The sequence below is a fragment of the Scomber scombrus genome, chromosome 14 (assembly GCF_963691925.1).
Source record: "Scomber scombrus chromosome 14, fScoSco1.1, whole genome shotgun sequence".
In the NCBI taxonomy this organism is placed as follows: domain Eukaryota; kingdom Metazoa; phylum Chordata; class Actinopteri; order Scombriformes; family Scombridae; genus Scomber; species Scomber scombrus.
Genome location: NC_084983.1, coordinates 10,643,879 through 10,667,323, shown reverse-complemented (window position 1 = coordinate 10,667,323; position 23,445 = coordinate 10,643,879). Strand labels below are relative to the sequence as shown.

At 38.0% G+C, this 23,445-nt stretch overlaps 3 protein-coding genes and 1 long non-coding RNA gene across 5 annotated transcripts in view; 1 reads left to right on the top strand and 3 right to left on the bottom strand.

Moving 5' to 3' along the window:
• LOC133993919 (connector enhancer of kinase suppressor of ras 2-like) overlaps positions 1–1,315 on the bottom strand; it is a 28,714-nt gene extending 27,399 nt beyond the window's left edge. Inside the window, exon 1 of the mRNA XM_062433057.1 lies at positions 1,252–1,315. Coding sequence (XP_062289041.1) covers positions 1,252–1,315 — 64 coding nt within the window. The remainder of the gene's footprint in view (positions 1–1,251) is intronic.
• A 5,422-nt stretch (positions 1,316–6,737) lies between these two features.
• Positions 6,738–12,885, top strand: nlrc3l1 (NLR family, CARD domain containing 3-like 1). Of its 2 annotated transcripts, XM_062433058.1 has the most exons (8): positions 6,738–6,853; positions 8,482–8,759; positions 9,322–9,420; positions 9,555–9,632; positions 10,018–10,095; positions 10,185–10,293; positions 10,406–10,646; positions 10,743–12,885. In XM_062433058.1, exons 2-8 carry the CDS (start codon positions 8,581–8,583, stop codon positions 12,320–12,322), a joined length of 2,364 nt encoding a protein of 787 aa, XP_062289042.1. In that variant the 5' UTR covers positions 6,738–6,853; positions 8,482–8,580; the 3' UTR covers positions 12,323–12,885. The 2 variants fall into 2 exon arrangements, with proteins under 2 accessions (XP_062289042.1, XP_062289043.1); XM_062433059.1 differs by lacking the exon at positions 9,555–9,632.
• A 1,069-nt stretch (positions 12,886–13,954) lies between these two features.
• LOC133993917 (uncharacterized) lies at positions 13,955–14,445 on the bottom strand. Its single transcript, XR_009927083.1, has 4 exons — positions 14,409–14,445; positions 14,288–14,329; positions 14,148–14,207; positions 13,955–14,006 (listed from the first exon to the last, which is right to left on the bottom strand). It is a non-coding gene; the product is annotated as an uncharacterized LOC133993917 (long non-coding RNA).
• Positions 14,446–14,740: 295 nt separating this feature from the next.
• On the bottom strand, positions 14,741–22,908 carry rnf121 (ring finger protein 121). Its single transcript, XM_062433049.1, has 9 exons — positions 22,785–22,908; positions 21,558–21,595; positions 21,035–21,176; positions 20,608–20,762; positions 20,409–20,516; positions 18,682–18,802; positions 18,449–18,582; positions 16,994–17,095; positions 14,741–16,461 (listed from the first exon to the last, which is right to left on the bottom strand). Exons 1-9 carry the CDS (start codon positions 22,860–22,862, stop codon positions 16,341–16,343), a joined length of 999 nt encoding a protein of 332 aa, XP_062289033.1. The 5' UTR covers positions 22,863–22,908; the 3' UTR covers positions 14,741–16,340.
• Between the last annotated feature and the right edge of the window lie 537 nt (positions 22,909–23,445).

Below are 23,445 nucleotides of genomic sequence, written 5' to 3'. Positions count from 1 at the left end.
GTGTGTGTGTGTGTGTCGAGGCGGGAAAGATGTATGTATGTACGTTTCATCTGGAGCATCACTGAAGGGCTGTGGCCTGACACGTGAGCACGTGGCTCTACAAAAAGAAAAGAAAAAACACAACACACAGCACTGAAACAATAACAGCTTTAACAGACAAACACACACATTTGCACAACATCACCCACCTGAGTTCAACATCCCCTCTTGCATTTTGTACATATTTGGCAACAACAGAGCGCTTGTGGTAATAACTTTGTAATGCAAACAGACAAAAAAAAGCAGCAACGCTGATGAGTTATTTGTATGCAAGTAGGTGTGTGTGAACTATTTATAGGATTCTGGAGGCTGAATAACCACTCAACGATTACTCACCAAATCTCAAAAAAAGAAAGAAACTTTTCTAACAATTGTATATTAATATTAACAACTTTCAACTTTTGGAGGCTGAGAGTCCCACATTGCCTCATTTGATCCTGTGCATTTGAACCTGGCAGTGTGCATGTTTCTTATTATGTGAATAGCTCTGGTTTACAATGAAATGAGAGGGGGGATCAGTAAATCTCCGTCTTCAGAGCTAGTTACTAATGGATGAGCATCATCTCGAGTACCAGTGCACTATGAGGTTTTAAAAGTATTTAATCCAGTCCTACATGATGATCTTGTAAGTCAGCTGTGACTTCTTAATGACTTGGAGCATCTGTGGATCAACATTTGGCACAGATGGCTGCGCAAGCTCAGATGTGATAGCTCTAATGTAACACTTTGCACACAGTAAGCTGGGTCGATAACTTAAACCCCCTTTTTCTAAACACAGATTCTGAGCTCAGATCCAGTGAAGGGTAGTTATTTGTGCCCCATGTTTCCCAGCCTCCTGCGAGCCAACCCCCACGTTAACAATACCCACCACAGGACACAATAGCTGTCTTAAACCGTTGGATTTGTTAGGCTCCGGAGAAGATGTTGGTCTGAGAGGTCGACATTCACACTGCCTGGAGGGGGGGATCGATCAAATGATTTAAGGCTGCAATTAAATGCCTGTAGAAGCGACAGATTAGGCAAAACCCCGAGGCTCAGCAGGTGTTTTGTTCTCTCTGGGCATCTCGAGTGAATGTGTGCTGAAATGCATGTAGACTCGCTGTGCAACACTTATCATTGCAGTTTGCATAGATCAATTGTTTTGTTGTTGTTGTTGTTGTTGTTGTTGTTTTGTTTGTTTTTAATTTGGCTACCATCGTGTCCAAAGCCTACCTTTCATCCAGTCAACCACTTGACTGGAGCTCCACTTGCTCACAGGCTCCATAACCAGTGCCATGGTAGAAGTTTGTCCTGTTCACGCTTGACAAAAGAAAAACACTCCCAACAACCTCACCACGCCTCCAAAATTAAAAAATCTAATAAAAATCAAATAACAGGGGGAAAATAATGATGTCAATTCTGCTCTGCGGGGTTTTGGTGTTTACAAACAAAACGAGGTAGGTCCAAAAGGTCCAAAATGTCGCTTTGAGGAGCCTGAGTGCAGCCCAGCGGACTTGTGCACATTCCTTTGCTGTTTGCTCGTTTGAAAATAGCTGTTTTGTTTGTCATTCACGTCAGACTCAGTGGCGGTGAGGATGCTGCTGGGTCGCCGCTGCCCCGACCCCTCTTCCAAAATACATCCCAGTACCATCCAGAGCAGGCGGGAACAACGCGCACACTATCACTCCGTACTTGTGTCCGTAGAGGCTGGCTTCGCTCTGAGCATCCTCCCTCACACACAGACATGGAGTCATAGTCCTCACCGTGCAAAGTATGTGTCTATGAGAGGTGATTAACGCCACGCAGAGGCAGGGTGAGTCTGGGGAGGAGATGGGTACTAATGGGAATTAATGGCATGCTGATCATAGCTACTGGATTGAGCTAGAAAAAAGAAAAAAAAGAAAGAAAGCGTGCTAAATCCAGTGAAAGGCAGGGCTGAGTGACGGCACCTACTTTCAGTACAGACATGAATAAGCAGAAATGAATAAGTGAACAAGATAGTGCTGAATGTTTTTGAAAAGATTAGTATTTTGTAAATGATGTGGTAGTGTGGTACACAAAGGTAGTGAGGCTTAATTCTCTGTTCCGGTCGCTATTACTTCATTATGCTCTTATATAACAAGCAGTTGTTTGCAGACATTCAGTATGGATGAATGTCATTTATTGTACCTTTATGTAATGGATTTGAAAACGTTTACAGAAACACATCTCCACCAATATTGTTTTATTTATTTTTAATTTATTTTTTAAACTCATAAAACAAAAATACACATGTAAATAAATATGTACTTTTAAGCAGTGACAAACTAAAGTAAGTTTACACTGACCAAAAAGGTGCAGGCTGAAGCCTTAGCTTATTACACCTAACCTTTTTATATAACTTATTTTGCAAAGATCCCTTTAGACGCATACACTGAAATGAGAGAAAGAAGTAAAGAGGTACATTTCAGAGAGACTTTACTGTATATTTATATCTAGATGAGTGACAAATGAAAGAAAAAAACAACAAAGTGTATTAGTAAGGTATGGTGCCACTACATGCCATCAGAACAGCTTCAGTGCAAGGGCCCATCACAACAACTCCTCCAAGCTAAACAACACAATATGCCCTCCAGAAGGACATATATAAGCATTTTCTGATTCAACACCTCTATGGGCAGGACAGCGTTTCAAAAATACGGTCTGACAGCACTGTGGTTGAGGGTTTGTTACGTTTAGACACAAAAATGTATAGGTTAAGGTTAAGGAAACATGGTGGTTTGGATGAAAAATACGATTTGTTAAAATTAGGGGACCTTTGTCTTCATAGTTTCGATGATAGCAACTTGGTTATGGTTAGTGTACGACTGCATGGGTTAGACCAACAATGACTATTGTTAGGAAACTGGAATCAAACTGCAGTCTCCTATATTAAAACCCAACATTTTGTTGATCCATCCTGACCTCCTCCCCCTGCAGAAATTGTGGCTATATAATCATGTCACTCTGTTTCCTCTTTTGCTCCCAGTGGAAAACTGTCAAACTTTCGATGGCTGCTGGAGGGCTTTGTCACTTGAACTTAAACTCATGTTTTTTGGGGGGTTTTGCTGAAATGACTGATGCTCTTGTTTTCCTTGAGAGGACAGTCTTACTCACAGAGGAGCCCCAACCTACTGATAGGAGTGCAACAAAAAGAACATGATCCCTCACTGGCTTCCCACAACCAGTGGACAATGTCAATAGACTGAGCTGAAAATATTGCAGCCGTTGATTTTGCCCAGGTCTATGTGATTGTTGGTGACTGTTTTTAATGGATTTTCAAACATCCGATTTGTTTTCATACAGAAAAAACAATTGGATAATGTGAGCTTACCGCAGATAGAGCTATGCTGCATTTATTTTTCTAAATACTCCTAAATAATCCACAATGTGAATACAACATAAGCCACTATTAAGTCCATTCAACACAATGGCTGCTTTGACAATAATTCCTCTGTTTCTCCTCCCAATCCTATGGGCACTAATCACCTCTCATAGCCACCACTGTTTCCTCCTGCCGTCTTTGTCGCTGCTCATGCCTCCATCACACAAAGCGCAGTGTAGTGGAAACGACGGTCATCAACGAGACAGGGATGCTGACATGCGCCCCTTTTTTTTCATCTATAGGGAAACAGCTTCAGGTTTTAAGCCTATTTTCATAACATGGCCACTCATTAGCTATAGAGCAAATACTACATTTAAATTGAATGTCATATCACATATTGATAAAAAAAAAAAATTAAAATAAATATAACGAGTTACATTCAGATTTTGAACATGCTCATTATCTTATAGCCTATAGATAGCCTTGAAACACAAATTTCCTATTTTTTTTAAAGTAGCCATTATTTTATTTTTGCTATTTTTCTACTGTATATGTATTGTTTTGTCAATAGGACCAACAACTAATCAATAATTTGTTGATTTAATTCTAACAGCACAAATAGATGATGAAAAGTGATATAAGACAATTTAAAGCACATTAAATCTATAGGCCAAAGTAAAAATAAATTAAAACTCTCCTGAGGTCGTGTAAGAAGCAATAATGTGACAAAAACAAGACAAGACATGCCTGCCACCAATACTATTTTGACATGCTGACTATTAAACAAGAAGATAAATGAGACCAGTGGCAGAAACAGTTGGCTGACATTCAAGATAATCAATAATCATTAATGAATACAGTGGCAGGAAACTATACTGTGTGACGCCTGATGAAATGACTGGAATTCATGGAATTTAAGATAATGAAACAATAATGACATACCAGCCATCATACAGTAAAGCTCTTATGTAGGCTACACACGCTGTAATTGCTTTTTTTCTTTGCAATAGCTACCTGCCAGAAGAAAATTCAAGCATTATGCTTGATATGCTCACATCATGCACAGCACACTACAATACAGTATCAGCCTGTTTAACAGCATTGATATAAAAAGGTTAAATCATTATATTTAAAAAATGTTTTGTTGAGGGATGCAATAAATATGCCATTCAAGTAAAATGACAAAATCATACTAGAAACAGAAACCCCATTAGAATACTTTCCCCTCATGTTGAAAACACTGAATCTTTATTAATTTACAATAAGTCAAAATAAAAAGAGACAGTTAAGGTAAGCAGTTCATTATCTTTGGTCATCATTCAGGCCTGATTTGGGTCTAATGGTATTTATCCTAAATGTATTGTGCGCCCTGAAGTTCAACTTGAAAAGCATTATTTGTTTATGTTGTTGTTTACAGTCATTAATATTAGGCTTATTTTCTATATTTAAAACAAATCAAATGAGTAGATGAGAAGTAGAAAGTGATAGTATTAGAAGTAGTAATTGTTTATTGGAACCATGTGCAGTGTTAAACATAAATGTTGTTATTTGATTAACTGTACGAGAGTATAAATACATACATATACACGCTGTCCACATGATGTTCTTACAGGCCAACAAAAGACACAGGTATTACTAATGACATTAATGATGGCTATGTAGTATTAACGTATCCAAATAAGCTATGGTGGTGTGACAATATTCACACCCCAAAAATAAAGCAGCTAAATGGAATAAAGAAATTATTGATTTTACCATTTAAAACCTTTGCTTTCCCTACTGAGACATATCAGAAAAAAAGTGAAAAACATCTATTGCTGTTAATGTTCACAGTTATTGTGGACCTCACATACAGCATTTAACCATTTAGATTAAACATTTAGAATATAAGCAAAAAAAACTGCACTTTTAAACTAAGCAAGCATGGTCATTTCCATCATTATAAACTAAATAATCAGATTCATTTACTGAAGCGCTGTACTTAAGTACAGTTTTGACATGCTTCCATTTGAGTGTATGATTACATGTATCTGTCAGCTATAGTCACTTGCAGAACATTTCAAATATAAAATATCTCATTGGTTCATAAAATATGAGGCATGATTATAAAATAATAGCTCATTAGCTTCAGATATAACATTAAAATACTGCTTATATTTAAAGTCACCACTAATATTCTGATAATTCTGGCAAAACAAAATGCATGTTATTCTCCAGGTCACCTAAGAGCATCCAGCCCACTACACAGATCAAAACCCTATAAGGTTCCCCTATTGAATTTGTTTATTGTTATAAATACTTGGGACTCTGGCTCACTTTCAAGGTCCCTGTGGAAAAACTATTACGTAAACTACAAGTTAAATTTAAGATTTCTTTATAGAAATAAATCTTGTTTCTCTTTTGCTAGTCAGAAAACAATAGTGCAATGTACAAACTTGCCCTTGCTTGATTATGGTGATATTGTATACATGCATGCCTCTCCCTCCACCCTAAAGCATCTTGATTCTGTGTATCATAGTGCACTTCGCTTTATAACAGGTGTTACATTTTTTACACACCACTGCCTACTTTATGAGAAGGTGGGTTGGCCTGCCTTAACAGACAGAAGGGTGCGGCATTGTATGCCTTATTGGAAAAACTGCCCAGTTACCTTTGCTCATTGATTACATTCAAACACAACACCTATAATGTCAGGTGGCAGGATATTTTAACTTTATCTGTACTGCTCACACACACACACACACAAAACTTGGTAAACACCGTTTCAAATATTTTGCTGTACACAAATGGAACGAGCTTCAGAAGATGTTAAAACTGGATTGTTTTATTTCATTAGAGCTTTGTAAAAGCTTGTGCTTGCCTGTTGTCAGTAATGTTTGCGCATGTTTCTCTTGATGTGTAATATATGTTTGACTTGTTTATTGTCGTGTGATTGTGTATTATTGTATGTGTGTATTTCTTGTACACAGGTATCTCTTTAAAAAGAGATTCATATCTCAATGAGACTACCTGTTTAAATAAATGATTAAATAAATAAATAATAATAATAAATAAAACAACAGCATAATAATTAAGCATAAAATGTACTTTTTAATGCAGAACTTTCACTTTTTGTTATGATATTTGTAACTTCTTTAACTGTACTTCACTCTCCAAGCCTGTAGGTGGCAGTATGTAATTTCTTCATAATATTTGAAACTCATTTGATAAGAAGAAGACACTTTTAATCACATGACGTAGACATTAGATAAAAGTTGTCGCGCACTTTAGGTGATTTGGGGTAAATAATTATTTTCAGACTTTTATGAACACAGGACTTATTTTGGATAATTGAATGTAATTGTGCCTTTCTGATCCGCACTTTAATCCAGATGGTGGCGGTAATGCGACTATAAACTACCGCCAACAAACCACCAAAGAAGAGGACGAAGAAGAGGAAGCAGAAGAAGAGGAGGAGGAGGAAAAACGGAAAAACGTCCAACAGAAACGAAGGTGAGTCTCTTCATGGCATAAATCATGAAGTAGTAATCATTTGTGTGAACATTTGTGTGAACATTTGTGTAATTACTCATTTCACTTACATTTTCTACCATTAGGGAAATGGTATAACTTTGCTTAACCTTCGCGTTATATTCCTGTTTAAAGCCGTTTTGGTGTGCTTATCTTACTGTCGTAGTACTGTTAACTATCAAAGTTCAAAGTTTAAAAAGTTACAGTCGTAAACTTCAACGATATAACTGACATTATTCTTGCTAATGACACGTGGAGAGAGGCTGTGAGACATTACACACATTGTTCCTGACGTTTTACCACAAAGCGGAAGAAAGAGAAACACCATAAATGTCATTGTTAGGCCGCGTGAAGGTAAAGTTCAATCTTTGGTTGGGCTTTATAGGGCCTGAGTTCTAATTGTGGACCACAGAGGCACACATTGCGGCTAAACACATGGAGGTGAACACGCTTCACATCCAGAGAGAGAAACCTTTCATTTTCGCTAGGCATTGTATTACAACTGGAGAGGAAACCCATTACTAGATAACTGACATTACACCTGCTCACCATAACCGGAAGCAAGATTATTAACCTGTGTTCCAACCTTGGGATCAATACTCTCCAAAGGCCCATAAGATAGATATGACTAGAAAAACAAACGTGTCAGCAGTTTTTCTCCTCTGCTTTCCTCAGATTGTTCCTTTTTTCATCTTAGGCTGAAAATAAACACTTCAAATTAATCATTGAACATTTCCTGTACAACAAAATCATTTTTTCAACTCCAGGAACATATATTTAAAAGGATAACAGGCACAGAAATGAATAGAGACAGATGTAAATAATTAAAAATAACCTTTACATTCACAGTATTGCCTCTGTGAATTTGCATAACATTTACATTACAGTTAATCCTACATCCGTATAAGGAATAAATAATGATTGTGTCTTTACCTCCATATTTCAGTCACTCGTGAGATTAAATAATCCAAAATCCAGAAAGCTAATATAGTAATGCAGAACAGCATAAAACAACATGTACTAACAGAAGTTCAGCACATTATAACATTTTACAGTGAAAAGGGCAATAAAAGGCATGGTAGTGGTGGTTGGAGTGATAAACATTCATGCATTAAAATAAGTTTGCAAATACATGTTGAACAGGTTTGGTGATCTGGATGTTGACTGAGCCTTTTGCTTATATTAGGTTGCTGAGAATGTGATTGTGCATATGTTATGTAAAGCACACACATTTGTGCTTAGAAGTAAGAATCTAGCAAACAAGTTTGGCCTTTTGTAGTTTTACACATTGTAAATTACACACATTGTTAAAAATTGAGCCATACAGTTGTGATACTAGTATAATTAATGTCAGTATTGAGTGAGTGATGATACAATGTTTTAATGTTATCAGTTGTTTAAATATGCTCAAAGGAAATGTAATGGGCATTACATTTCTTTGCATGTATCTTTCTTTTAATAATGTAATGCAGTATCATGCAGCTGAGCTTCCATCAGTAGACACCTGAAAATCAGGTTTGGTGTAAATGTCCTTGTACACCCTGATGGAGAATTTGAGAATTGATATGCCTGTTTTGTTTTGTTTTATTTTTTCCCATGTTCTTCTGCAGGTACAGACAGCCCACTGTTCAGATACCACGCCAGGTGGAGAAAAAAAGGGATTACTGTGCTTGTCATGTTACCTGTTAGCTGACTCTTTCTAAGACATCATGGACGACAGTGATTTAATGGATAGGGTCACGCCTTCGGGCAGCTCCCTTGGGGATGCAGCGTCTGCTGCAGGCCAGAGTGCATACGGTGAAGATGAGGAAGATGATGGTCTCTACTACATCCCTGAAAGAAGACCTTCTCTTGACCTGGGGACAAGTCCCATGGATACTAGCCAATGGTACCAAGAGATTATTTTATGTACGAACCCCACTGTATGGTAGCAACATAATTCTACTGCAAGTTGTGAAAATAGAGTTCAAAACTAACTATTTTGGTCTGAACAATGATTCTAGTAACTAATTAAAAGTATTTCTCTCATCCTTTAAATGTTTCCATCATCAATACATTTTTTATTTTTTATTTTTGTTATGCCCTTAAATATGTACATACAACAGCAGCAGGTTTATTTTGTATTTTGGATATCTTTGATGAAAATCAAAACTGATATTTTTTCAACAGTGGATGATCCAGGTTTGAGGGGTCTATCTGAATATGTAACCTTCCCAGTTTTCACAGAAAGAAAAGATAAGAAATACAACATATGTATACTTGTCTAAGCAGAGTCAATCCATTCCAAGAAAATGGGAACATTTTTTATAAAAAATACAAAAAAAGAAAGAAAAAAGCAAAGGGTAGAGTGTGGCTCCTTATCTGGTACATGCTATAGAAGTTTGTGATTGCTTGTCATGTGGCCACGAAGCAATCGAAAAAACTGACATCCTGTTTTTCTTTTTTGGCAGGCATTATGTGGATCAGGCCAACTCCCCAGTTCTGAGCTACAGCTCAATGTCAAGTGAGAAATCTGAAAAAATGGAAAAACTCGATGAATCTTTGACAAGGTACGAACAAGACAAAGTATACAGAGAAGCTAAAATCCGTCTGTAAATTAAGGCATTCATCACATTTAGCAAGTAGCTATGCTCATAATATGCATGTTTTAATACATTGTGCCTTGTTGTACTTTCTAACTCAGGGGTGTCAAACATACAGCCTGCGGGCCAGAACAGGTCCGTGAAAGGGTCCAATCCAGCCCACTGGATAACTTTGAAAAGTATGAAAATTACAGAAAAGTAATTCCAATATTTCCACCCTGACCAGAAAACAATTATCTTAACAAACAATGAATACATATTTTAGTCATATTTATATAATTCATATATTGAACATCAATCGGCAGCTTCTGTGCAAAATAATCTGGAAAAAAACTTAACTAAAGAGATCTTAGGCTGTTCATCTGTTTTATAAATAGTTTTATAGTAAAGTTATAACATATATAGTATGTTATTGCAATGGTTTTACTGGTCCGGCCCACCTGAGATTAAATGGGCCTGTATGTGGCCCCTGAACGAAGATGAGTTTGACCCCCCTGTCCCAACTAATGACATCTTGTAACTGCACTGAATATAATTAAAACACTTTTGTCATCTTGGTTTTAGCATCCAGCTGGTTAGAGCAGACTCATACTCCAGCTGCTACACCTTGGACAGTGATGACTGTGAAAACAGAATCCCCAAGTAAGAAATACATTCATGGCAAACTACTTACACATTTTATTGTGTGTGATTAGAAAGGTTGACACTAAAGTATGCTCATATCTCACCAGGGTTAGAAACAAAGAGGATACCGTCCCAGAGTCTCCTGACGCCCTTGTGTTATTGCATGACCCAAATGAGATTAGGCATCCTTCCCTGACAGTGGATTTTACTTTTAAGGTCAGTTTGTAGCCCCATTTGTCCTCTATCATTTTTTAAAAAGAAATTAAGTTTAAAATGCACTCCCCCTAAGAAGGAGTATTATTGAATTGTATCCCTCTTTTGGTATCAGGCTATTTCTAAAACCCTTGGGAAGCTGTCAGAGGGAGAAATGCATTACTTCAAGAGGATTCTGTGGAAGCGTTTCCCGCAGTCGTTCAATACTCCTCCCCAAGGCATGGACTTGGTGGACCTTGTGGACAGGTTGCTCGAGTGTTACAACTTGGAGGTTTCTTTGAAGTTGACCAAACACGTTCTTGAGGAAATAGGGAAAAAGAAGATGGTTGATTATCTCCAGGCTTTACGTATCAGAAGTAAGTATGCCGCTGCATGTCTTAAGGGTTCATGACTCTTAAATTGAACCAAAGGGCTGGTCGATGTATTTACACAAGTTCATTTTCTTTTTTCAGATGAGGTAAGATACGATTTACGTCAATCTCTGAAGAGGATATACGGGGAAATGGGAGACGATTCAAGCAAGCAGGGAGAGATGAGGTCCATTGATGATGTCTTTACCAATCTCAACATAAAGTCAACAAGTGATAATGGCCCAATTCTTGAACATGAGGTCTTGAAAATAGATAAGCTTGACAGCAACCGGAAGGAAGGGAAACAGCTTTCTGTCCAAGATCTCATGAGTAAAGAATGGTTGGACAAAACAAATCTGAGGTTTCTTTTGATCACTGGAGGGGCGGGCTCAGGGAAGTCTATGGCGATCAAAAAGTTGATCCTCGATTGGGTTGAAGAAAAGTCTCACCAACACGTGTCATTTTTGGTTCCTCTGCCGTTCAGAGAACTCAAAAAGTTTGAGGATAAGAAGATCTCCCTGTTGGACATAGTAAATGAACTCTACCCGGAAACAAAACAATTGAGGGATGAGGACTACAGAAGTGACGAGTGCTTAATACTGTTCGTCTTTGATGGCCTTGACGAGTTCTGCGAGAAGCTTGACTTTCAGAACACCGAGCTTCTCGGTGACCACGCAGAACCCACTAGCCTGAACATCATCATGGTCAACCTCCTCAGAGGAAGGCTGCTGTTCCGCGACATCTTCATGTTGACTTCTCGGCCGCTGGTAAGGCGCTGCATCCCTTGGGATACGCATTATGATGAGCTCGACTTGCGAGGTTTCCTGGAATCTGATAAGGACGAGTACTTTAAGAAGAGGTTTAAGAACCAAGATCATGCAGATCAAGTCATCGCATACACCAAGTCTTTGAAAACCCTCCGCATCATGTGTTACTTGCCCCTGTTTTGCTCACTGGTGGCAGATGAGTGTGAGAATATCTTTCGGGCAAAGGGTCTACAGGCAGAGCTGCCCAAGAGCCTCACCTACATGTACACAAAGCTGCTACTGGCGCTCACACGGCAGTATCGTGTAGATGGAGCTCCACCTCTTAGCCCAGAAGAAGAGAGAGACTGTCTGATGAAACTTGGAAAGACGGCCCTCACCATGCTTGAAAAAGGCCAGTTCAAGTTGACCAGGTGTGAATGGAAAGAGGTTGGAGTCAGCGATGATGAGGCAGTGGTTAACAGCGGACTGTGCACACAATATGTCACGAAGCCATTCATCTTGTTTCAAGAGAGAGTCATAAGCTTTATCCACCCCACCATGCAGGAGTACCTGGCTGCCCTTTATGTGTTTCTCTCCTTCAGAAACCATGGGAAGAACATTTTTGAGCAGCAGCTGAAAGACAGGTTCTCGCGGATGTTCAAGGGGCACAAAGCTATGGAGATGTACAAGAGCGCTGTGGACAAAAGCCTCACTTACGATGATGGCAAACTGGACATGTTCCTGCGTTTCCTGTTTGGAATGGTGCTTCACGTTAACGTGGACCTTCTCAAACCGTTCTGCACCAACTCTTCGAAGTGGCCGAATATGGTCGATGATGCTGCCACCCTGATCAAGAAGAGGATCAAAGAAAATCAGTATCCTGGCAGGAATGAAAACCTGCGACGCTGCTTGGAGGAGCTGGGTGTGAGTACCTGAGAGGCGTCGTCGCTTTAAAACAATGATCACTGTACAAAATCATTGTGCAAGTATCAGGCTTTCACTTGAAATCCAATCATAGAATAAACAAATGCACTAATGAAGCCTTAAACCATTTAACAGCTAAACATGCATACACTGATGTACCAAAGATGTGATACTCTTAATTTTCTTTGAAAGAAATAAGGATGTTTGTGTGGATTTACAGAATCCATAAGATACGAGTGGCCTTTATGTTTTTCCTCTTATGCACAATCACAGATTTTTGATTGACATTTATAACTTCTTGCCTTTCCAGCCAGTCTATTCTTGTGCCTAAAATGTCTTAGTCTTAAAATTAATTTAAATATTTTTGTATGTATTTAGTGACAAAATATAATGCATAACATTATTATTGCGATGGTGTATTTTAAAGTTTGTCAATTACTATTAAGTTTTGTTAATTAGATATTTCTGCTTGTTTTTGCTGCTATTACTGCTTTGTACATGTTAATTGCATTGAGTAAATTTTGAAAAGCATCTGTGATCCCTGTAGTTTACATCTCTGCTATACATTCACCCATGGTTATACAGGATATGAAAATAATCATTGAAAAAAGAAAAAATTAACCTGTTTGTGAGTGGATTAATGGAATGATTGGTCTTTGTGTCATTATGGAGTATATTTGATGTAGTTTAAGATAGCTAATGGCCAGCAAACACAGACACTGGATTGTTACACAAGTATATCAAGTAGCTTAGCAATTTATTGTTACATTATTCTATGTATATCAAGCAAGCCATTGTGCGGTACAGTCATGTAAATAATAGTAATTCAGGTAGTTTAGCACAGTTTTAACAAGCATTCAGTCCCACATAAAATGTCACCTCTGGACAATGTTTCCTTGACTTAAGAGGAAACAATTGGATTCATATTAGAAGGGTGATAATATCTTTCAGTTGCTGTTCAAGCTCAACTTTTTTTGTTTCCTTGTCTGTATTCTCTCCTTAAGGATCAGAAGGGCTCAATTTTTACATCACATTTTATCACCACTGGTCTCACTGAAGGAAAACGATGTGGTTTTCTGGAACCCAGATTTAATACATTTCATGCATTAGAGTGCTCCTGCTGCTTCCATCTAAAGTGCATTTCACACAATAGTAAAATTACATAACTCATGTCAAGCTTGCGAGATAAAACATGGCTCAGATATGCTTTTTTTTTTACCGCAGTAACATAATTCAGTTTCTTCTCTTTCTTCTTGTACGACAATCGCTTTTCGTAGCTGATAGTGTGATAGTCTTCTGCCCCATCCCGATGGAGTTCGTCACTACGCAGGTGAAGTTGGATCTGAGGTCTCCTGATGTGACATTCTTCAGCAGCAAGCTTCTCTGCAGGATTTTACCGTCCTCTAGGGTTGATCTTTAACAGATGTCAATTATTATTCATTCACACATCTTTCTGAGAATGGGCTGCAAAAAAGTAAATCTGAAGCAAAAAAATACATTCCAACACAGGATGGATAACTGTGCTTTAATGGGCGTGTTAAAGAAATTTCTATTTAGACTCATACTCACTCCTCTAATTCTGTTATTCTCCCATCGCTGTTTGCTTCTTCAGGGAACAAGCCATTGACAAGCCAGTAGATTAGTGTTATATCTTCAGAATCTGTACAGGCGTCACAGTGAAGCAACAGTACCTCTCCTGTAAGGCAGAATACATCCAGACCCATCAAACACATTAACACTGATCTCCCTTAAAAACAACTTTATAATAAAATAAAAAAAACAAAAACCCCTGAGCAGTCACCCAATAACTGGGCCTCTCAGCTGTTAAAAGTGTTACCTGGTTTAGCTTTGACATGCGTGTTATGTGGCCCAATTATCTGTGGAGCTTTTCCTAAAACTGGAGGAGAAATGTAGGTTAGCACTAAAACTACCAGATTATATAAAAATCTAACTTTGTCACCATAAAACGCAACGTACCTGGAGATCCATCTGCAAGCAGCAGGCACAGAGATCCTAAAGCTGTTGCAAACATACAAATTAACAACCAATGTCATAATACAATGAAAACAACTGGGCTGGTATCCTTAAACATAATTACCTTTGACAACGGATGACAGCTTCATACTGAGTCTTCCAGTGAGGGCTTTTTGATGCTGACTGATGCTGGTGTGGTCCTTTATTCATGTGTACTTCCCTACACCCACTCACACTAATTCTGTATTCGGACACCCAGTAAGTGGGGATTTCCTCAAAAACTGGGCCACTCATGTTTTTATAAGTTGTTGACGCATACTTACATAAATCAAGCGTTGTGACTAATTCACCCCTTTCAGTCTTGTGACTTCAATTGTGTCAATATATATATATGTATGTCATAGCTTGACTTTACATAATGGAAACAGAAACTTGAAATAACAGGTACACAGAATCTAAACCACTTTGATGTTTATTAATGGATCTTTATCATAACATTGACAACAAAACAAAATGTTCTCAGTAGCCTAGTCCCTTAAACAATGTGAGGGTCCCAATAAAGAGACTGCATCCCTTTCAGGAAGTTGGCATTATGAGGCATGTCAACCATCACCTTCAAGCAAATCTGCATATAAAGGAACCTCATATTGAATAGATCACATAAAATTAAGACCATCAACATTCTCATACAGTTAAATCTTCATTCTAGTATGTTATAACAGTGTTATCAGGGGTGTTAACAGTCACTGGTTTCATTTTAAGTTTTGGTTTGTGATCACTTGGTCACTCCCAATTTCAGAATTGTTGACCCAAACTGCAAAAACATATGTTTTCTCATTTACTTATTGTGGTATTTAACCATACAGAGTTTCAGTTTTATTTGGCCAGGCTTTATGATATCCATCTCTTAAGATTTCTGTTGCCACTCCAGTACAGTGGAGATGAGTTAAAGTTTGTTATTAGGGCGCACAGCACTGAAAAATTAGATTCATATATTTTAACAGCAATGTATTTTTACAAAAACTGTGTGCACATTACCCTGAGTAACCCACACAACACTGTCATCAAATATGAGAACTATCTGCGAGGCTAGATACAACTAGAGGTAAGTGAGAAAATCTTTCTTTCTGTAATTTGGGTGAATTGATGTTTAAAAAGAAGAGAGTCAGTTGAGTGAGTGAAAACAGAAGACTATGTTTTGTGGACAGTGACATCCTCCTAACTCATATACAGATTTAATGAAGTGAGACATTGTGTAAGGGGTGAAGGTCAAAGCAAACATGACTGACTTGGCTAATACGGATGAATACCCACGTAGACATTTTAAAATCCAGCAACACTGAAAGTTCCATCCTTATGAGTACAGTATGAGGAATCCTCCATTTACATACATACATACACACACCCCCTCCCCCCCCCCCTCCATGATGACAATGCTTCAACTCACATGGAGCATGACTTCAAGCGTATGGGAAACTCTCAATCATGTCACTTCAGTTCAATATATCGAAATGTTAAAAGCAGGTCTAACAACTATGACATGATTACATTTCATGACAGTGGCAGGATGATTCCAGAGGAGATCTTTGGATACTGAGTTCATGTATTTAGGAGGCACGGGAGTAATTAATAATGATGATTTCCATTCAGTATTTATTAATCAGGTCTGATTGCCATCAGACTATAGGAGAGAAACTCCAGCAAGATCTTTCAACTAAGTATTAACAAACATTTAAGACATAATTAGTAAAAAAAAAAGCCACCTCTAATGATTTCGAGAACCGCTTTACTAGGCCGTAAGATGGACAAACCAATTATTAAAAGGTGTAATGCTGTGTGAAACAAATCCTGGGAAATTGACACAGACACCAAAATTCTGATTACTAATAAAATTCAAATAAACTGTGAATACAGATAATACAGTATGTGCCTATAAATATATACAAAAAGTATAGACACTTTCTTTTTTTATTGACGTTTTAGTTCAATGTTAGGCCCCAAGTCTTTGAGCCAGTGCATTATCTTCTCCGTACGGTATTATGTCCATTTAGCCTGATCACTCCAGACCCAGCGCATAGTTGATACCTTGCACAAATCCAATAATAACGGGCTGCCAGGCCACCAAGTACCGAAGCCAGTCTAATAGTTGTCCATACATGACATGTGGCCTCTCCCAGCTGCAAAAAAAATAGGTTAAAGAAACAAACTTTTAACAACTGGGAAATTATGAAATGTGTGCCTAAACAATATAGAACTGATAACACATGACCAAGACAAGCTATAAATTGTAACTATGTTACAGGCATAGCATAGTTACATGAAGTTTACGATCTGAACCACAAAAAGGAACAGGAACTTGTTAAACAACCTATAAATATTTTATCTCTTGTTCGAAATTGCCTGTAATGAGCCAACTGAAAAATCCACCTAAACATTACTGCAAACACTTCCTCTCAGTTACAAGGAAGACATTGGTTAGATGTCACCTGAGACCAAAAATGCCTGTTTTCAGTTTGAATTTGATGGTACTGACGGTAGTAATATTTGTGTGTGTCATCTGCTTTCTATACAGTCTGTGCATGTATATTACTCTATATGAGTGTGTGAATCATTAAGATATTCAGTGGAAAACAAACAAACAATGCAGCTCAGAAGACAAACAATAGGCAAAGCTTATATGCATGAAAATTACAGTATAAAAAAGGATACGGGTTGCTAAACATCCTCTTCAGATCCACCTTTTCTTTGCAGTACGGGCACATTTGCTTCTTTCCAACGATGCACCATCCTCTTATGCAGAACTCATGGAACCTGGATTTGGAGTTAAGGCTCAACACAGCAGCATATGAGCAACAAACCAGTGCTGCCTAAAAATACACAGACTTTGAAAATGGCATCTTACTGTTAAAATATGATGTCATTTTCAAACCAAAGGCAAGAAGACAAGGTGTTAAAGTGAAAAATGAATTTCAATCAAGAAGTAATAACAGTTGAGTTACCTTATAAAGACAGAAAATAACTTTTTAAATGGTTTACAACCAGTTTTGGTTTATCTAATGGGTTTGCACACCACACTGGCAGACAAGGCACTTATGTTTCAATGTGAAACTCTGAACTAATATTTGCAAATTCAACTAGAAGATGATTATTGGAACTCAACCAATTTTGTATTTTTCTGAAGTCAATATCCATATTTGAGGAGAGATAAAATACATATGTTTTAATAACAATGCTGGTGAGGATGCCCAAAAGTGGTTCCCCATTTGGCAGGATATTTTGCAGATTACCAATTAATTTAATATTTAATTTAATAGTTAATAGTAAAAGAAACTAAACTAAACTGTAACTTCAATTATAAAGAATAGATAATCAAAAATCAGACCAGATCAGAAAAAATATCTAAGACATCAAACTACAGTTGAAACTACAATGCCTCAAATACTGCCTAATATGCTGGATCTGGTATCAATGAGTACGCGAGTCTGTGTAACCAATCTAAAACTATGTAAGTTATTAATAAACTTTAAAGTTGTTTCACACCTGGATAAAATGGCATGTTTCCCAGAACTTTGCTACATAGCAAGCTGTGCTGTGCAGCCACTGGCAACAACTGTTTTAGAGTGGCAAAGAAGGATTCATCTCCAGTAAATACTGCAACATTAGCCATAAGCTAAATGTTTCGTTATTTGGCAATATTTTACACTGGAAAGTCACACCAGTACACAACATGCAGTTCTTACTACTTGTCTGTAAACAAGGGATTCTCCTTTGATTCATTTGATGAGATTCAGTTCGACTGTGCAAGAGGTTTGAAAGCACCAAAGAAAAAAAGTTTTACAACATGTTGTAATTAAAAATAAAAATGCAAATCTGGGTATGAAAAATATCCAAATAAGACTAGACAAGGTTGCGTGTTGTTTACAGTGTAAAAGCAGCACACGTTTATCATAAGGGAAGTAATGTAAGTCCAGACAAACAGACTGTCCTATCATCATTCACATAAAAGGTCAAGCTAAGTCTCTCAATTCCCCTTTGGGTCTCTAACACAGGACAAAACCATGACAACACCTGTTATATAAACACTCGACCGTGCACCTGAACTTCTCTTTCACTGATAAAAGAGATAGCAGCGTGAAAAACATCAGCATTTCTCACGAAGGATACACATGGTTGCAGGATAATCGGTACGTGTTTTCAATTATACCTTCCTCACTGACATCCACAAGGATGGGCTGACCGCACACAGCACAGATATTATCAGAGAGGTGCTTAGTTGGCATGCCGGATGCGCTGTAATACTGAAGGAAAAAGAGAGAGAGAGAGAGAAAACGGTCCAAATTACATTTTAGGTTACATCCAGGGAACAGAATCAGAGTGCCTGGAGCCTCTCTACTTACCCCAACAGTTGAAGCCATGAAGTCTGCACACATCTCTGCAAAGTCCCTTCCTAAGACCCCATAGTACAGACCGTAGAATAGCAAAGAAACACCAAAGTCCATTGCATCCTCTGGCTTTATCCTGGACAGAGAGAGCAATGTGTGGATATCATGAATCACATTAATCTTAAATGTCCATAAAACATACAGTATGTCTGATGTATATTTTTGGTCTACAAATAGCTAGAGATGAAGCTACGTTTACATATATATATGTTTTTAATTATAGTGTGTTTGATGTCAAGCTAAAAAAAAATGTTTATGGATGGAAACACCTTGAAACTATTTTTAAGGTTCCTTTTAAATGTAAAATTAAATTTCCATTTTTGTTAAGGTGCTAGGCCAAAGGTTATGTATGCAAGGAAGTATCCTATCTGGGTGGCATTTCTAGGTAGGAAGTGGAAAAGCCCTTGGGCCATAACATTCAAGGAAGAGAAGTCACCGGCTTTTTTTTTAAAGCATGCAGGGATTCCCTAGGCAGAGTAGGCAATCCCATGATGAGAGATCATGATGATCAATGAGATCATCTGCTAAATGAGTGGTGGACAGATTCCTGTTTCTAAAAAAGTGTTTTCTGGAAATGAATTTACAACTGTGACAAATAAGACCTACAGGAAGAACCCCTCCCCCCGCCCACCCTTTCATTTGTAGTATAAATTGTCAACAATTATGTTTACGAGCAGTAAGTAATGTTTGACAAGGCATTTATAATAGTTGTGTGACACAATCACTAAAGTGCATCCTGTTAACAGCAATAAATTAACTGAATACTCAGGATCAACACAATCTATACACACACACACACACACACACACACACACACACACACACACACACACACACACACACACACACACACACACACACACACACACACACACACACACACACACACACACACACACACACACCAAAATTACTAGTAAAATGATTTTCCAATAGTGTCATTTGGACGTAGAACTTTTTTTTAGTTTCACTTCCTTCAGTAGATTACTTTTCTAAGGTACCTTTATTCTTGTACCAGCATTAGGAAAAGACAGAGCCAACATTTCCATTTTGCTGTTAAAAAGGAAGTTTCCGTAATGACTGTGCATGTTTGTATGTCACTGTGAATGTATGTATTCTTTAACTTGTCACATGATGGTAGTGACTTGTTTCATTCAACCTTTACATGTTAACCTTTACGCACAAACACCTGACCAGCCGTGGATTATACACCATAAGGTATGTTGATAATCCAATCATCATTTTAGTCATTTTTAAGTAGAAATGTCAGAAATCTGCTGCTTTCAGCTTCTAAAATGTGAAGAATTGATCAAACTTTGTGAGAAGTTATGAATTGCATTTTTTGACGGTTTAATTTTATAGACCCTAATTGATTAATTGAGAAAATAGAGACAGACAGATTAAAAACAAAGGCTTGGGGGAATCAGGTGAATGGTGGCTGTTGTGGGAGCCGCGATGATCAAAAGGTCGGTCAAAATGGCAAAACAACATCATCTAGTGGCAACAAAGTACTACATGCAGGATCTGAAATTAATATGAAAGGATAGGCTGGAAATGATGCAGCCTACAGTTGGAAGGGTTTGATTTTCTGTTGTGTAACAGTCAATCTACAAATTCTTATGGAGTTTAATTGAGGGGGGAAATAACCACTACTGAAGTGATATGCAACTGAAAATACTTACCTGAATATCAAGTTAATACCAAAAAGTGTAAACATGACGACACTGTAGCCAACGATTCCTGTGGCGTAGCTGATCTTGTAGAGGAGGAGGAACCACTTATACACCAACCTGCAGAAGTAAGAGAAGGTGATCTCATAAAATCTAACAGGTAAGATATCTTCATTTCTAAAGTGGTGTAAGGTGTAAACCGGGCTTTTACCTCGGTGTGGTGCAGGCCAGCGGCTTGCGAGTGGCACGGTAGGAGACGAATGCTGTGATGACAGAGAAGATAAACCATGTCGTCAGGAACCTCCACCAGTGAAGTTTGGTAGTAAAGTAGAGAGGAACTACCCACATCTGGAACAGAGTCACCAGCTACAAGACAGCAGAGCAAGGATGTTAGAAGATGTGCACAGAGAATAAAATTAAAAAAAAGAAGTTACGACTGACACTGTGTGAACATGAAGACAGAGACGCTACGTAACATTTTATATGTGGGATAGGTTGGAACAAAAAGGAAAATATCACATTTGAGGAATAAGTATTGATCCAATCATGTGCTGCCACACAGGAGTTAAAAAACCATAGAAAAAGCAAACTCATAAAGGGACAACACTGTGTTAGTACATGTTCTCTTTGCATCTTACATTGTATGACTTTGGATGTCTCTGTTTCCACTGCACAAGGACTAGCTGGGCAACGACCAGGGTGACTATGAGGATCAGCACCATCTCCGCGTGCATGGCTTCATGGCCTTTATGTTTCGCGTGCATTTTTGCATGCTCCACCCTGTGGAAAAAAGAAGCACATACTTAACTTATGTTATGCAGCTAGGAGGCACATGAGGTGTTGATTCATAACAATACAGGGCAGGCGTGCCCTTAAAGCTGCAAATGGACAGCTTTGTAGACTGGAGTTGCTGATGGCAATGACTGGGAATTGATCAGCCTGGTCACATTATTAGACCAAACAGATTGAGACAGGCAAACTATTGAATCTACAGTAGGTAGTAGATTGTGTGTAAATCCATCTCCTTGAGACCAGTAACTGCATTTTGTTTTACACTTTTGTGGACTTTCCATCTAAATTCATTTCAATAATCATACAAATCAATTAATAAATGGAAACAATAAATGCATGATCCATTAGAAGTGTTTCAAAGAGACAAACCTCCACTTCTCCTCTGGTGAGAGCTTGGACACATCGAACTAAAGAAAGGGAGAGGCAAAATAATGATTAGTATTGACACAATAAGCAGTGGTGAAAACTCATAATAGAGCTAAACCCCAAAGCATCCATTTATATTTAATTATCCATTTAACTGACTGAGAATCGCACAGTTTACTTTGAACCCCACAGAAAACAAACACACTTAACTGTGTTAAACAGTCCCTCCTAAGTGTTGGGCTTGTTAAACTACTTTAGACTTAACCTAGAATGAAATTAAAGGCTGACAGCAAGAGCTGATGCAATGTTATCTTGTTATTAGAGCTTCTTATCTGATTAAAAAAAACACATTAATAAATGTTGGCTGTTGCTCCGCTACCACGTATCCAGCTAAGGGTTCACACCCATTTATTGCCATCCTGCTGTGTATGCTGGTATTTCCCTGTTTGAGTAATCATTTACCACCTTTTTACATTTTAACTGATGTTTCCGAATGAAAACAGTTAGGAGTAAAAACAACTGACATGTATGAAAAGCACACACTTTCTTATTTCCTTCATATCAGATTAAAACATTTTGAAATACTTTTATGTTCTTTTTTGTAGCGCTTTACAAACTGAGATGCAGGCAACAAGGAACATTTTCATTCATCACTATTTTGTCCACTGATTCGGTCTCTGCTGCAAATGAGGTAACTGCAGCAACATAACAGGTTGTTATAACCTTTAACAAACAGACTCAGCTACTGTGGCATGTGTTGAAATGCCACCGGAAATAGTTGGGTTGCTTCCCTTACCTTGACACTGATAACCAATTTAGCACATAGAAGGTAAAAAGGTGTGACCTTTGACCCTCATCAGCCACATCACCTTTAGGTGCAGATATCATTAATTAAGCTGTCACAGCGTTTCTGGATGTTAACGTGGACATGGTGGTGGAAAGACTTAAGAAAACTGCGCCTTTTAGGTCTCATTTTGCCCAATACAACCAACAACACGGTTTGAACGTTAACTAGCTATATTATCAGGCTGAAAAGCTGTTGTTTTGTCGACTGAAGCCCATTCATTTGCCTTCAGTGGTGAAATCACTTTATCCGGATACTTGAGCTAGGTAGCAGATGGCTACACGGCTGCTAGCTGCTGACGCTAGGCTAAACTAAACCAGGGGAGCTGAAGCTAACACAGAGCTCCGATGTATCTGTTTAATCTGTCCCAGGGCCGTTACTCTCACCTGGATCGGTTCATCGTGATGCTCCAGTCCATGGTCGTGCTCTACACCATCAACCTCCACCTCAAACACCCCGGCCATCTTCGGAGTGCTGCTGCTTTACCGTTCCGGGGCCATTAGCGTTAGCAACAAAACTAAGAAGGTCACTTCCGGTGTTGGTGTACTGCTGGGCTTCAAAATAAAAGCTCGGGCATTTTCTTTTTTTCAGTTTTACTGGTTGTACTAGAGTCCAATGGTGGCTCAAACAAGTCAATGGTTTGTTATTTATTAATTCTTCATTGGATACTTGTCCACTGGTTCATATTGTGTGCTTCAGTAAACTGAGATATGTTTGTCATTTGTAGAGCCCGACCTATACTGGATTTTTGGGGCTGATGCTGATACCTATATTAGGGAGTAAATTCATCTTAAATGTACAGAATATATAGAAAAATGTATAATGATCCCTCAAATGTAATGAAGGTGTGGTATTTTACAGTTTAACAATAAACTTTATTGTATAAAATGACATCAGTGCACTGAAACAGTAAACTTCTCTGGGAATTTAATAAGAGTTAGCTATGAATAAAATTTGTCTTAGACTGCAGGTTTTTTTTTACCACTTAGTGAATGTTTTTTATACAAACTTGATAATTTTATTTTAGGCGTCTGGGTTTTATTCGAT